The sequence below is a fragment of the Andrographis paniculata genome, unplaced genomic scaffold (assembly GCF_009805555.1).
Source record: "Andrographis paniculata isolate CXL003 unplaced genomic scaffold, ASM980555v1 Contig78END, whole genome shotgun sequence".
Lineage (NCBI taxonomy): Eukaryota > Viridiplantae > Streptophyta > Magnoliopsida > Lamiales > Acanthaceae > Andrographis > Andrographis paniculata.
This window is the reverse complement of record NW_026137615.1, coordinates 3,017,015-3,031,794: the sequence shown is the minus strand read 5'-3', so window position 1 is coordinate 3,031,794 and position 14,780 is coordinate 3,017,015. Positions and strand designations below refer to the sequence as shown.

Sequence of the window (14,780 nt, the reverse complement as noted above, 5' to 3'; positions counted from 1 at the left end):
ATACTAATATAATTTTATAAAAAAATTTAAAAATGGGTCTCGGGTTTGTTTATTTAGCGAAATTTTTAATAGAAATTGTTTATATAAAATATAAAAAATTACATAAATAATATAAAAAGAATAAAATGTTTAATATATTAGTTTTTTTTTTAAAAAAATATGTTTTTAAAATTTGTAATTTTTACTAAAACAACACACCTCGTTATAATTTTAAATAAAAAAAAAACATATAAAATGATTATTAGCTGTACCTGATTAACAATATATGCAATTAATTATAAAATCATTATTATTATTATTTTTTTATAATAACATATACAAAAAAATAAAAAAAATAAATAAATCGAACACGGACTCGATAGTAATCCATTTTTTTTTTTTTTTTTAATTTTTTAACTTTATTTATTTGCTGAGCTAAATAAAGTTGTGGTTTCTATTCTGCCTCTTTCTCTCTGCAGATCCAAAAGCTGTTTCTTCGCGTTCATCATCAACAAAGATTGTGATCCTGTCCTCCTTCATTTCTCTCTACTTCCTTGGATTCTCCACCTGGTAGAGGCATTTGGATTTTCTTCCTTCAATTTCTAGCCAGAGGTTTTGATTTCGGTTTCGGTTTCGATTTGCAATTTCAATTTTGTTTTAGGGTTGATTTGATCGTCGATAAATTTGTGTGCTAAAACATTTCTCAAATTGGTGTTGTCCTGTGGCATTTTATGATCTGAGGGTTTTCTGAGGATAGGGGAAACGTAAATGGTTTGATTTCTTTCATTATTGTATATACGCATATATACATATATAAATTTTATTTCTGGAATGCTGTATTTGAAGCAACCTTGGGAGGCGGTGTGATTGGAGTTCGGGGAGAGTTCGACCGACTTTTGTTGATTAGAATTGATGCCGGAATAATTGTTGATTCCCGGGCTCGAGGCTCGGGGATCATCAAGTACAAGCAGAATCAAATCAATGGCTGATGTTTTAGGAAACAACAATTCACAAAATCAAAACCATGGAATACAGCCTACTTCTCCTCCATTGTCTCAAGATAGATACTTGCAGAAATTCAGGCTCTACAAGACTCAGGCGGTAAAGAATTTCAGATGATTTAATTTATGATTTTTTCAGCAATTTGATCAATTTCATTTTTCGGTTTTAGTTCTGAATAAAAACATGTTTTAAGAAATTTGAGTAATTTATGTCTGCATATATGTATTTTGTGTTAGTTCTGAATTTTCGATGTCGTGCCGTAGGTTTCCCCGACACTTAGTTTAATTCATATGTTTGGCATACTGAAATTGCTTACTTTATTCGGTACCGACTTTGTCGGAATTTAGTCCAAATGTTTGGCAAATTGAGGTTGTTTACTTTATTGGTCCACAAATTTTTTTTGTAGGAATTAAATTAATATGTTTGGCATACTGGGTTTGTTTACTTTATTAGTCTACAAAGATTTTGTAGGTATTTAATTCACATGTTTGGCCTATTGAGGTTTCTTACTTTTTTCGACTAAGATTTTTGTAGGAGTCACTGTTGTTGCTTTAGTAAACCCTTCTATATATGGCTGTTTTTGTTTTTTTGTATTTAATTTTTCGATCAAATAAAATAAATGCTTGATCAATAATAAGTAGCTGGATTTTATTAGTTGAAAACGAGATCGAGACACGTCATATGCCACATGTTTAAAACATCTGAAAATAATGTCGGCATTTCGTTATTTGATCTGGATTAATCACTCAAAAAGGCTGCTGTTGGCGTATTTTGGAAATCATCTGTGCGCTTTATGGCGTGTCTGTTGTTGTCGGGTTGTTTCCTTGCGATTGGTCATTAGACTTCAAAAAATGTACATTGATGAAATCATTGAGATGCAGATTGCGGCTGTGTTTTCATTTTTTGTTTTTGTTTTCGTTTTCATTTTCTTATTTTTCCTCAAAATAATTATATTCAACACCTATTTTCGATATAAAGCATCACATCGAACAGTATTTCACGTCAAAAGAATTTGAACAAAAACACAAAACAGGAATAAAAACAAAAACACAAAAGAATACACCCCGAATTTCTTTCGCATATGCTTCGCAAATTCTATTATGTATATCTATTTGTGTTTTTTTTAATTTGAAGAGTCGTCAGTTTTGACTTAATTGCATCTCATTTCTTGGTGCAGAACTTTTATATGGTTGGAAGGGACAAAAGTAGAACACACTGGAAAGTTTTGAAAATTGACCGTTCGGAACCCACAGAGCTTAACATCCAAGAAGATTCTACAATATATTCTGAAGATGAATGCTCCGATCTACTGAAGATGTTGCATGAAGGCAACACGGCCACAGGGGGATTGAAATTTATTACTACTTGTTATGGAATTGTTGGTATGTCGATTGTAAATTAGAAAAAAAAAAAAGTATTCCTGATCATATCTGATTCTGTTTCTTTTTATTTATCAGGGTTTATTAAATTTTTAGGGCCATATTACATGCTCCTCATTACAAAAAGAAAACAGATTGGTGTAATATGTGGTCACAACATATATGCAGTCTCCAAGATCGAACTCATTCCCGTTCCACATCCGAATGTTCGACCACAAAGAGTAAACTTCAGCAAGGAAAACAGGTTATAATGTTGTGCATGTTGGATCTTTTTGCAACTTTTTCTTTTTCTTGACCTTTAATTAAATAAAAACACATATACTTACAACAACTGCGAAATTTGCATAGCCTACTTTAAACACCTAGCATTCTTCTGTATTGTCTATATCTACATTTCTACTATTTTCACGATATATACGTTTAATTATATATATTAATTAACTATTAGCCTCAGAAAATGATAATGCAAATAAAGCTGATCACTAATATCTTTAGGTGTGGGTTTTTATACTTGCTGATTTTTATTTTATTTTATTTTATTAATGTGTGTGTGTATTTTCATTTGATGTTTTTGAGGTGAAATAGTTGTTCGGCCTGATGTTTTTGAGAAATTTTGAGAGACTGAATAGTGAGAGAGAGAGAGAGAGAACACCAACTGAAGAAATACTAAATTTTTGCTAGTTGTGGTGACTAGTCAGTACGAAATAATATGGTGCAGGTACAAGAAACTCTTATGCATGGTGGATTTGACGAAGGACTTCTTCTTTAGTTACTCGTACAATATTATGAGGAGTCTACAAAAGAACACGTGTGATAAAAAAACAGGGAAAGTCTTATATGAAACCATGTTTGTTTGGAATGAATTTTTGACCCGTGGCATACGCAATCTTCTGCCAAACACACTGTGGACTGTTGCATTGGTATACGGCTTTTTTAAGCAGGTAGGATTGTGCTTTACCTTTGGGCTTATTTTACTTAAATATATATATATATATAAATTTTTTATAGAGTACCTGGTAATTACGAATTTGATTGATGCTGTTTGCTTGAGGTTGTACAGACCAAGCTTTCTCTATCTGGTCGGGATTTCCAGCTAACTCTTATTGCAAGGCGTTCACGGCATTACGCTGGTACCAGGTTAGAGAACAACTATGAAAGTGAAACTCTGAAGATGCATGTTTGTGATTCAATTTCGAATACCTTTTTGAGATGTCACTGTATTTTGATGCTAATTAATTCACATACTTCTTTTATAGTGTTATTAGATTTCTATCATTGACAATAGTATGATTTGTTGGTATTGTGACTTGTGCTATCCCAACTTTCATTACTGACTTAAGAACCATTTTTTGCCTTATTTGACATTTTTAAGTTGTGCAGGTTGTGGATGTCAATAATTAAAAAAAAAAAAAAAAATGCTAATGTGTAAAGTGTAGAGGATATGTACGTCGAACTTGTAGACGATTTTCAAGCTTTGATTTCCTTGTAGATATCTTAAACGGGGTGTCAATGAGAAGGGCAGGGTGGCCAACGACGTTGAGACAGAGCAGATTGTAGCTGAGGATGTTCCTGAAGGAGAGGCGTTGCAAATTAGTTCCGTGGTTCAAAATCGTGGCTCAATTCCACTTTTCTGGTCACAAGAAACTTCCCGTCTCAATCTTAAGCCTGATATAATATGTATGGATGCATATACTTTTTGTTTGGAAATTTGAGCCTTTTACTTTTTTATGTGTCTTTGATTGGGTTATTTTTGTGTTATAGTGTCGAAGCGTGACCAGAACTATGAGGCTACTAGACTTCATTTTGAGCATCTTACCCAGAGATATGGGAGTCCGATAATTATTTTGAATTTGATTAAGGTGAGGAGAATTCATTTATAGTTGACATGATTGCTGCTTATTCATTTTTCTTTTATATTAAGTCGAGGGTTTGTTACGTTTATGGAACTCGTATGACCTTAACCACCTGATGACGTATTATTGTCAGGCTAATGAAAAAAAGCCTCGAGAATCCATTCTTCGTACGGAGTTTGTTAATGCGATTGCAGCTATCAATCAAGATCTTCCTGAGGAGAAACAGCTTAAATTTGTTCATTTGGATTTGCATAAATTGTCCAGAAGGTATGATGTGTTGGTGTTCATTTTGTGTTGGATTTCTTCTACATGTTGGATTATTTATGTTTTATTTTCCATTGTTTTCTAAAGCAGCAAAGCAACAAATGTTTTGGAACTTCTGGGAATGGTGGCTACATATGCTTTGTTAGTGACGGGTTTATTCTATTGTCAACTAACACCTACATTGCTATCCAACGGCTATGAATTGCCTAGTTTTGAGTAAGACTTTTTATTCCGCTTTAATAATTATATTGAATCTACTTACATTAGTGAAGTATTCCATTCTTTGTGAGCACTTTCTTGAAATGGTTTTTATGTTTTAGTTTTCTTAGGGTGTGTTTGTTTGGGAGTTAGGATTTTGGATTGAGATTTAAATAGTAAAAATTTTGAATTTGAATAGTTGTACGATGTGATATACATAGATGTTGATGTGATATTATGAATGTAAAATTAATCTTTAGTATAATATAAAAAATAAAAAATAATTGTTTGATTTAATATTTTTTTGGGAAAAAAATTGATGAATAGTGAAAATGAGTGGAAATCTTTGAAGCAAACACACCCTTAGTGAATTCTTGAATTGAAATGAAGAAGTTCCAAATGGAAATAAGGCTATTTAGTGTTCCATGTGTACCTTTCGCACGAACGCTAAAAATATATGTATGCTTATCTCATTTTCTTTTTAAAATTTTCTTGACAATTGATGCGTCTCAATTTCCAAATATATGGACATAAATATTTGGCTTAAAAGAAGAAAAATGAAAATATAAGCAATCACAGGACAAAAATCGATGTTTCAAGTATTTGGGTTGGGTTACTTTTTTTAATGAGAATGAGGTGGCGAACAACTGTTTTTAAGTGGCTTTATATGACACAGGAATGTTGATACTCCTGATATATCTCCAACATCTTCGAATAATGATATTGAGAAGCGTAGCTATGAGGAAAATGAGCATTCGGATGACTCAAACGAAAAATCTAGCGAGGGCAATAGCAGCATTGAAAATAATAGGAACCCTTATGTCAGGCCGCCATTGATCCAAAGTGGAGTGCTTCGGACTAATTGCATAGATTGCTTGGATCGCACCAATGTGGCCCAATATGCTTATGGCTTGGTTGCTCTTGGGAGTCAGCTATATGCCTTGGGAGTAACGACCTCGCCACACATAGAACTCGACGATCCGTTGGCTGAGGAATTGATGAGTTATTATGAGAGAATGGGCGACACTCTTGCTCATCAGTACGGTGGTTCGGCTGCACATAACAAGGTTAGCTAATGCATTATTCTTCTTATATTTGTGTATATTAGGAAATAATGTTTTGTGAGAAAAAAATAGTGTATTTTTATCGAAAACTGTGGAGGCTGAATAGTGTTAATTTGTGTTCGAATTCAAAAACAAACTTTGTTTGGTTCTGATTTGAAATTGAGGGTTTTTATTTGAATTTTGGTTTAAATAGTATTTTGATCTGATATCTCATGAGAGAAAATAGTGTATTTTTTTCGGGAGTCGTATGGACTGAATAGTGTTAAAATAAAAAACAAACAAACCCTTGTTCTTTCTCCTTTTTTTTAAACATTTTCTACTGTAGTTTATTTTACACTTTTGATGTATTGACGGATTTGTTGACATTTCCGAAATTTTATCTCATGACAGATCTTCTCCGAACGAAGAGGTCAATGGAAAGCCGCCATACAGTCCCAGGAATTTCTTCGAACTCTTCAAAGGTATTACAGCAATGCATATATGGATGCAGAGAAACAGAACGCCATCAACGTGTAAGTGATCTTTTCGACTATTTCAGACATTATGTTCGAAACATATGTTTTCGTAATTAATGCATGCATTATTATAACACTTTCTTACCTAGCAGATTTCTGGGGCATTTCCAACCCGAACCTGACAAAGCTGATCTATGGGAGCTCGATTCGGACCAGCACTATGTGGGAAGGAACGGAGAATTATACATTGATGAAGATGTGGGGTACAGACTCTTGCACCTCTTAAATCACTACGATCCTTTTCTGTGATCAAGAAAATAACTAACACATTCCTGCTGCCCATGCTTAGGTCATTTTTCAAAAGATCGTGGTCGGATGGTCAAATTCTTCGCAAGAATACCTCACCTTCGTCTGCCTTGAACATCAATAAAGGTTTCCCGGGTGCTGCATTCCCTAGCGATGCCAGGGGACAAATTAAAATGCTTTTTGAGTCGACGCCAGAAATATCAACCTCTGGAAGCAAATTAGCATGTTCAAGGTGACCCATTATCTAAATAAGTGATACTCTACTCTTTCCGTCCGCAATATTTATGCATTTGTAAAAGTGGAATAAGTAAAACGTAAAGTGAGGATATTGTGGAAAGTATATTAAGGAATTTATATAAAAGTAGTGGGGCAAGTAAAAAAAAAAAAAAAATAGTAAATTGATTATTATTTGATAAAGTTTTAGCGGATCCAAAATAAAAGAAAATGACATAATTATTGCAGACGGAGAGAGTATGTTTTAAGTAGATCATTTAATTTCGAAATTTCCTTGCTACAAATAATCTAGTTGGTGGATTAATCTACTGTCTCGACTGGAGAGTGACCGTCGAAAGCAAAGTATAATATATTTTTTTTTTTTCACAAAGGACTAATTTCCATCCCTTAATTTGTAGAGGAAGTGTGTTCTCGACGTGTTAGTTATTTTTAAAAATGTGTCTGATCAATATCCTGACCGTCGAACCTCTCCTTTTTTGTTTTGAGTAAGCCTATATAGACAAGCTGGACAACCCTTGTTGATATCAACCGGAACTGTAATCGTGCTTTCTTAGATTGGAGATTGATTTCTTAACATTCTTTCAAGGTTTCGAAAACTAACCTTACTAGTTTGACATTTACTTTCTACAGATATCCTCCTCTACTGCCTTCTCGGCAGAATTTTCTTGACATACGAAGAATTGGGTATTTCGAACATGATATTGGGGAAGGAAATCATCGAACTAACTTTGTTGATTTAGACTGGCTGTCCTCCTCGGGAAATTTGTGCGAGGAAGAGTTGTTGGAAAGGTAGTTAGTTCTATTGATTTTATAAAAAATAAAAAGAAAAATTGAGTTCGCGTAGTGTGCCATCTCTAGTCACTACTTTTATGAGGTCGAGTTTTCGTTGTCTGAAATTGGTGGAGACTAATCGGCTGATAGATTAAACACGAGCTGGTGCTGTCGAGGAGAGAAAGCACCTTAGTAGTTTTTTGTTCTGGTTTGTAGACTTCGATGAGAAAATTTACTGTTTTTCTTCCATTCCCCGTGAATTCATCCCAACACTTTACTCAGGTCGTTGCTGACGGCATCTCCCACTGCTGTTCTGTCATCAGAAATCGTCTTCAATGGCATGATACTCGGGGAAACAACAACATCAGCAAGTGAGTGCGGATCAAGCACGAGGGTTAGTTTTTCTTTTTTCCTCCATTCATTTAATATATATTCCCTCCGTCCCGAATGTTTTATATAACTTTCATTGAGCATGAAGTTAAGAGATGATAGTATTTTAGTATAGAAGTCGAATATGTAAAATGTAAATAGAAAATAGTGTTAAAATGGTTGTTGCTTATTAAATAAGATAATAAAATTATGAGTGTATAAATTTTATTACTATAAATAAATTATGTATAAGTTTAGTGGACGTAATAATTATTTCGGACGGAAATAGTATATTCCCTCAGTCTCTAGTTTCTTGTAACAAGGTATAATTATTAAGTAATTAAGAAATATATTAGTAAAAATAATTATTATGTTATAAAATTAATTATAGATTAAAATAAATAAATAGTATAATTAAGATAAAAATTACTATAAACTATGAAAATTTAATTATATTTTTTAAAAAGAAAAGAACAAATAAAGTAGGATAAATAAAAATAGAAATAGTGAACGAAAAATGTAGAACGGTGGGAGTATTATATAACCAGTTTTCACATATAGAAATCAATACGATATTTTATTCATAGGATCTCAATTACCGGAGTCGATCAAAACTTCGATTCTTTTTGAACTACTCATTTTTCCAAATAATATCTCCATTGTTCACAACATTTCCGATTTTACAAGTTTCTTATAATCTAATTATTTAAATTTTTTTTTTTTTTTGTAGGGACGCGAGAACCATGGAACTGACTTGTGCGACGAGGCGCTAGAGGAGTATCCAGAGAGCTTCGTACATTGGGTGGACAACGAAGCAACATTGAGTTACTAAAAAGTTTATTCGCGTCTCCCCCGACAGGTTCAGGTCAATAAAAAAAAAAAAAGATCTGCCTATAGATATATATATATCTCCTCAAATCTTAGATCGTAAAAAAGAGTACATAAGCACCCGACTACAGTTATTTAAAATTCTTTCCCGAGCTCTCTAGCTCCGTTTCTTCGCCTTTCCATTTGTAGTAATTAGTAACTCGACGTGGATCTCTAGTTTTGTACATATGTGAAAAATCGTGTCCCCGGAGCTCTAAACTTCTTGTAGTTAAGTAGTAGCCATTAATTCTTTTACATTTATTTCTTCCATCTATGTTATTATGTGATTACTTTTGTTTTTTTAAGTATTCGATGAGAAACGAATCGAGGCCGGAAAATGAACTTCGAAATTTCCGATACTTACGAGTGTTATTACAGATGGAGAAGGTTGGAAATCAAGTTCCAACCCATCCATGTCTTCTTGTCCGTAAGAGGCGCAAAGTTGAGCTCGAACATTTCCCGGGACACCGGCTGCGACGACTCGCAGAATCCGACGAGCTTCGCCACGACGTCGGCGCTCTCTTTGACGTGCTGCATGTTGAGAGGATCTGTCCACAGCTTGTTCACGAGCTGCATCCGTCGTCTCTGCTTCCCGTCGGCAGGTACATCCCATTTCCCGTACATCGTTTCCCGTTCTTCGGCGCTTAGCTTCGAACTCACCCTCTTTGCTAGATACTCCCTCTCCTGTTTAAGCGCCTTGATGCTGTACGTAGTCGAGTTTAGAATATGATATGATAAGGTAAAGATTAGGTTTTTGGATGTTTACCTTGAGGATACGGAACCCGGAGGGTCGTCGCCTAAGAGGGCGGGGCTGGCGTTGCCAACGTCATCGAGATGTCGCTCAAGCCATTTTAGCCTTCGGAGTTCGACTTCCATGTAGATTTGGTCGGAGTCGTCGCCTTTAAATAGGAGATAGAACTGGGTACGGTGGATGATCGATACGTGGCAGACGTGCCACAGCATTACAATCTCTTTCCGCTCTTCTTCAAAGACGATCTTCCACGAAATGGGCGACTGGCTGATCGTCATTGTCGTCTCTGCTTCGTCGCTGCTCGACGCCGCCTCGTTCGCCTCCTCGAGCTCCAACACCTGTAAGAACCCGAAACCGAAACTCTTTACCGATATATATATATATTCGATACAATGTATTGAATATATATGAGTTTTATTATTACCTGGCAGACGAGAAGCTGCTTCTGGTACTGAAGCTTCGCGACGCGCTCTTTGAGCTCGGTAACGTAGGCTTTTATGCTCTGAATGTTGTCCTCTGTCGCCTTCTTGAACATTCTCTGCATTCTCTTCATGTTGATCGAAGCAGCCTCTCGACTGTAGTTTTTTTCTTCCCTTTTTTGGCGGATAATTGCATGATCGGGAGCTCGGTTTTCGATCTCGTTGTCGATCACTTGGTGAGAAGACGACGACGTCGTCGTCGAGCAGGGCGACCGGATAAGACTCGGCATGTTCATGTTCATGTTCGCCGCGTTGCTCAAGGAAAAAGGAAGCCCTTTTCTCCTCTTGATCGAATTCTTCGGCTCGGGTGTGTCTTCGCCGGTCGGAATCCGTGTGGCGAGTTCTTCGATCGATTTTTGAACGTCGGCGAGTTTCTCTTCTAAAGCGCGGATGTCGCCGCTGCCGCCGATGGAATTCAGGCGAGCCATCTCTTCTCGTAATGTCGTTGTCGTTTTGTTCTGGACTTGTACCGGAGTGCAATTTGCCGCGTGCTGTTTGATCTCTAACAGCATTTTGGCGATCGCTTCGACGGTGCCCTGACTGCCTATTCGCTGCGAAGAAACTTCGTCGTGGAGTAGCTCGAGGGCGCGGTTGGCTTCTTCGCCGAGCTGGCGTTGCCTCATCTCAAGCTTTCTTATTTCGCCGACCAGCATTCCCGACGAGGCTGCCGATTTTCTCTTTGTTTTTCTCGAGACTTTCGAGTCGAACCCCGTCTTGAAGTCGAGACGTTTCGCGGCTGGACACGGGCCGTGATGGTCTGGAACAGCCGGAAACTTTCGCTCTTTATGAGTGCTTCTCTCTAATTCGAGCTCGTGCTTCAGCTCGTCGATCTCCTTCGCCATCTGGTCGGGGAGAAGAATCGCGATTAGGGCTTGATTCAAAGCATTCAATTATGAATTCGATATATACCTGTTGGATTTTTAAGTCCTTTTCACGCAGCAAAGTCGTGAGACACGAGGAGGCCGATGGATCGGGGCTCTGAAGCTCGGCTTCGAGCCTCGCGACTTTCTCTTGCAGCTGCTTCATTAAGCGAGTCTTTTCGACGACCTGACGGAGAGGGCGACGGGCAATTAGCGATGATTTCGAAAAGGAAACGAGTTTACATATAGGCGTCGATCGATCGATCGAATGAATACCATGTTCACTTGCGCGTTGTTGGTAACTTTCTTCGCGCTCGTCGCGAATAGAAGCGTGTTTCTCGATTGATCGACGTGGCTTAGAGCGGGGCTCATGGTGCAAATGATCGCCGTTCGAGCATTCCCTCCGAGCGACGTCTGCAATATCCTCGTCAGTTTCGAGTTCCTGTAAGGGATGTGTCCGCTCCTGTTTCCGCCGCTGCAGAAGAAAGCCACGTCGATTTTGCGTCGTCGCGTATTTAAAACCGGGTTATGATATCGATTCGATATATACCTTAGCTTTCTTATTACGGTTGTCAATGTTAGCAAGCTTTTGTTGATATGGCTCCCTTCCTTCAATCTCGCCCCGTCCGTGTTGGCTTGGGCTGCTCGCTCGCTCCCGGCAAGATCTACAAGATTCTGGAATCGTCCCATCGATCAATCAATCGATCGATCACATTAGAGAGTTATACGAAGCGCGTAAAATGGAAACCGTGTAGAGAACATATATATACGTACCAAGCTTGCTAGAAACGATTTCACGCACCCTGAGTCTTCTCGGAGGCTACTCTCGATGGTCTGCAAAGGCAACAATCGATTTAAAAGCTCAATCATAAAAGAAACTACTCGTCGCAATGTAGAAACAGTGCGCGCACCAGACGGATTATCTGATGTGATCTTGAGCTCTTATCGTTAAGAGCAGTTTCGCCTACCTGCCTTTGAGCTGCAGCGAAGAATCGAATAAATTACGATTTCTAATAAGAGAAAACGGCGAATTCATTTCTCGTTCGCTCGCTCACCTTCGCAAATACTTATAAGCTGTTTCAAATGTCGATCGTCTTTTATGGTCTCTTCGGTAAGCTTAACCACAGTTGTCCCTCTCTGCACACCAATAACGCTTTTCGATAAGCGATTAAGTCGAAGATTCGAGTAAATTTTAGTAGTCGATTTCACCTCAGGATCGTCCATCAAGCGAAGAGCACCGGAGTCTCGATTGAGAAGATCTACGACAGTTTCGTTGTAAATCTCTAAAGCGGAGAACTTGATCAAGAATCCTCTCTCGGGAGTCTGTTACAGAAAGATCGAACTTTTACTACCAAAACTGCGAAGAAATAGTCGAAAAGATACAAAACCATACCGTTCTTATATGCTCGTAAATGTCCCTGATTGCATTCTCCGCGATACCCCTCATCGTGAATGTTTTCCCGCTGCTCGTCTGCCCGTAGGCGAAGATCGTCGCTGCAGATGAAACGTTCGAGCTTAATTACAACGACAGGGTAAGCAATATGTTTTTGTACTAATAGTTCTCGTTTCAACGCTTACCGTTTATCCCATTTAGAGCTGACAAAGCGACGTCTCTTGCGCCTTCTTCGTATACTTTCCGAGAAGAGCACATCGGATCGAAAACCTTATCTGCAAAACATGTTAAATCCTGAATACAACGCAATAGTAGCAAATAAATTGTGAATTCGTATACCAAATGTGTACGACGACCCTGCATTCCTCTCGTGATACAGATTTTTTGAGATGATTGTGTTCTCATCGACAATGTCCCACGCAACGAGGTCGTATGCAGCGAGTTCTTTTGAACTGAGTGGTCTCATTCGCACAGTCGCCAGAATGTTCTCCTCTCTGACTTTCGGACCCCCCGGAGTACACGATGGTGTCCTCTTGATCCTTGGCGATGGCGTCACCGGCGCCCCCATTGTCATCCTTAGCGGAGCAACAAAATATTTCCACTGGAAATGAACATGGAAGGTTTATAGATATGAATCGAATGAGCACGTGGAAATTGATTCAAAAGCTTTGCACAAAACAACTCTAAATTATTTAACCAAAACAACAATTGAACTTTTTAATGGAAATCTGTTGATAGTTAAATCAATTCATCCTTTGCAGATCAACAAAATATGTTCCCTGGAATTGAACATGAAAGCTTTACCGATATGAATCGAACGAGCACACGGCACAAGATTCAAAAGCTTTGCACAAAACTTCTCCAAATTATGGTTTAATCACAGAATTCAGATTCAAAGCTGTGAACAAAAGAACAATTAAATGTTTTAATGGAATCTGTTTACAGTTAAATCAATTCATCCTTAGAAGATCAACAAAAAATTTCCTATGGAAATGAGCATGAAAGCTTTATGGATACTAATGGAAGATGGAACGAGCACATGGTGCAAGATTCAAAAGCTTTGAAGAAAACAAGTCTACATTATTTAACCAAAACCTGTTTATGGTTTTAATCGCAAAATTCGAAGCTTTGGACAAAACAACTCGTAAAATTTTTCAATGGAAATCTGTTTATAGTTAACATCTATTCATCAATACTTTTCCCAAAGCTCGATGGAGAAGAGCAAATCGATAAAGAGCAGAAGGATTTTTATTTCTAGGGTTTGATATTTGAAAGTACAGAAAATGCACACATTATAAACAGAATCTCTCAGGAAATCTAAGCAATGAACTCGTATCAATCTTAGAAACATAAAATCACATCCTAAACACTACACGATTCACCTGAAAGAAGAAGAAGAACAACAACACAAATTATAACCAGAATCTCTAAGGAAATTGAAGCAACGAACTTGTATCAATCGAAGAAACCTAAAATCACATCCTAATCACTACACGATTCACCTGAAAGAAGAACAACAACAAAAAATCGAAACGCATTTCACAAATTCGAAATTTCTACAACAGGAACAGCAGAAATCTAACAACAACAACGCATCTAATTAAACAAAAAAAATCGATAAGTAATTACTTCAATAGATTATCCCCAAAATTGAATACCTGACGCACGAATCCAAGACAACGATCCAGAAAAACAGCACTTCCTTTCACTTTCTCATACGCGGCGGAAATCAAATCGATATATAGATATATATATATAAATCTTTTCTATTGGTCAGATTTTCTTGAAGAAGATGAAAAAGGAAAGGAAGAAAAGCTCTGAAGATAAACAGGGGGTTTCCTTATTGATTTAAATTGGCAGACGACGATAATAAATGTTAACGGCTAGTTTTATTTTGTAGTTTACTTTCAAATTACCGTTCCCGATGCTATTTCAAATTATGGGCCGGACCTATTGGGCCCATTCATATTGGGCTTTTGCGACGCACGTGACATACTCTGGGCCCAATAGGCCCAGCCGCATATGATCATACGACGCACGTGACAGTTAAAGCTGCTGCCGCCGAACCGAATTCTCCTGAATTATAATGATGAATGCCGTTAAAACTTATTAGGGTTGGTATCTTTTTGTTTGTTTGTTTATCATTTTTTTAAAGATTATATTTAAATATATTTTTATTTAAAATTATTATATTTATTTTTTTTAAATATTTCTTCCGTTTCCCAAAGTTTTTAATTGTCTATTTAAGTCTCCAGGTTAAATTTGTGTTTATATTTACAAATATCATTTATTTTTTCTATTCATTTTACCCGGCTGTAATTTTAGAAATTTTGATATTATCGAATTTTTCGAAAATATCATATCAAATATATTTGTTTTATTACAAATATCACATTGAATACTAATTTTTATTATTTTCAAAACTCAAACTTCCAATTTTATTTTATTTTTTTTTGTCTAAACAAAACCATAATGCACCCTCCAATGAAATGTGTTTAAATTTGTTGGCTACATAGATTAACATAAATAATATTTTTAAAATTAGTTTTGTAGTTT

General features: G+C 36.7%; 2 protein-coding genes across 11 annotated transcripts; one reads left to right on the top strand and one right to left on the bottom strand.

The window, feature by feature from the left end:
* Positions 1-438: 438 nt before the first annotated feature.
* LOC127239666 (phosphoinositide phosphatase SAC3-like) lies at positions 439-8,792 on the top strand. 9 transcript variants are annotated; one of them, XM_051257920.1, is made up of 16 exons: positions 440-1,080; positions 2,159-2,363; positions 2,457-2,604; positions 3,079-3,301; positions 3,421-3,497; positions 3,850-4,037; positions 4,122-4,219; positions 4,347-4,480; positions 4,565-4,693; positions 5,352-5,742; positions 6,130-6,251; positions 6,347-6,457; positions 6,544-6,732; positions 7,365-7,523; positions 7,788-7,899; positions 8,605-8,792. In XM_051257920.1, exons 1-16 carry the CDS (start codon positions 961-963, stop codon positions 8,704-8,706), a joined length of 2,508 nt encoding a protein of 835 aa, XP_051113877.1. In that variant the 5' UTR covers positions 440-960; the 3' UTR covers positions 8,707-8,792. The 9 variants fall into 9 exon arrangements, 6 of the variants coding, with proteins under 6 accessions (XP_051113877.1, XP_051113876.1, XP_051113879.1 ...); XM_051257919.1 differs by having other exon boundaries at positions 2,439-2,604; positions 4,568-4,693; XM_051257922.1 differs by having other exon boundaries at positions 2,439-2,604; positions 7,829-7,899.
* A 275-nt stretch (positions 8,793-9,067) lies between these two features.
* LOC127239665 (kinesin-like protein NACK2) lies at positions 9,068-14,041 on the bottom strand. 2 transcript variants are annotated; one of them, XM_051257917.1, is made up of 15 exons: positions 13,883-14,041; positions 13,029-13,122; positions 12,564-12,825; positions 12,410-12,499; positions 12,225-12,325; positions 12,041-12,154; positions 11,887-11,968; positions 11,743-11,810; positions 11,606-11,665; positions 11,382-11,506; positions 11,108-11,306; positions 10,881-11,018; positions 9,917-10,813; positions 9,508-9,830; positions 9,068-9,444 (listed from the first exon to the last, which is right to left on the bottom strand). In XM_051257917.1, exons 3-15 carry the CDS (start codon positions 12,796-12,798, stop codon positions 9,114-9,116), a joined length of 2,763 nt encoding a protein of 920 aa, XP_051113874.1. In that variant the 5' UTR covers positions 12,799-12,825; positions 13,029-13,122; positions 13,883-14,041; the 3' UTR covers positions 9,068-9,113. The 2 variants fall into 2 exon arrangements, with proteins under 2 accessions (XP_051113874.1, XP_051113873.1); XM_051257916.1 differs by lacking the exon at positions 13,029-13,122.
* Between the last annotated feature and the right edge of the window lie 739 nt (positions 14,042-14,780).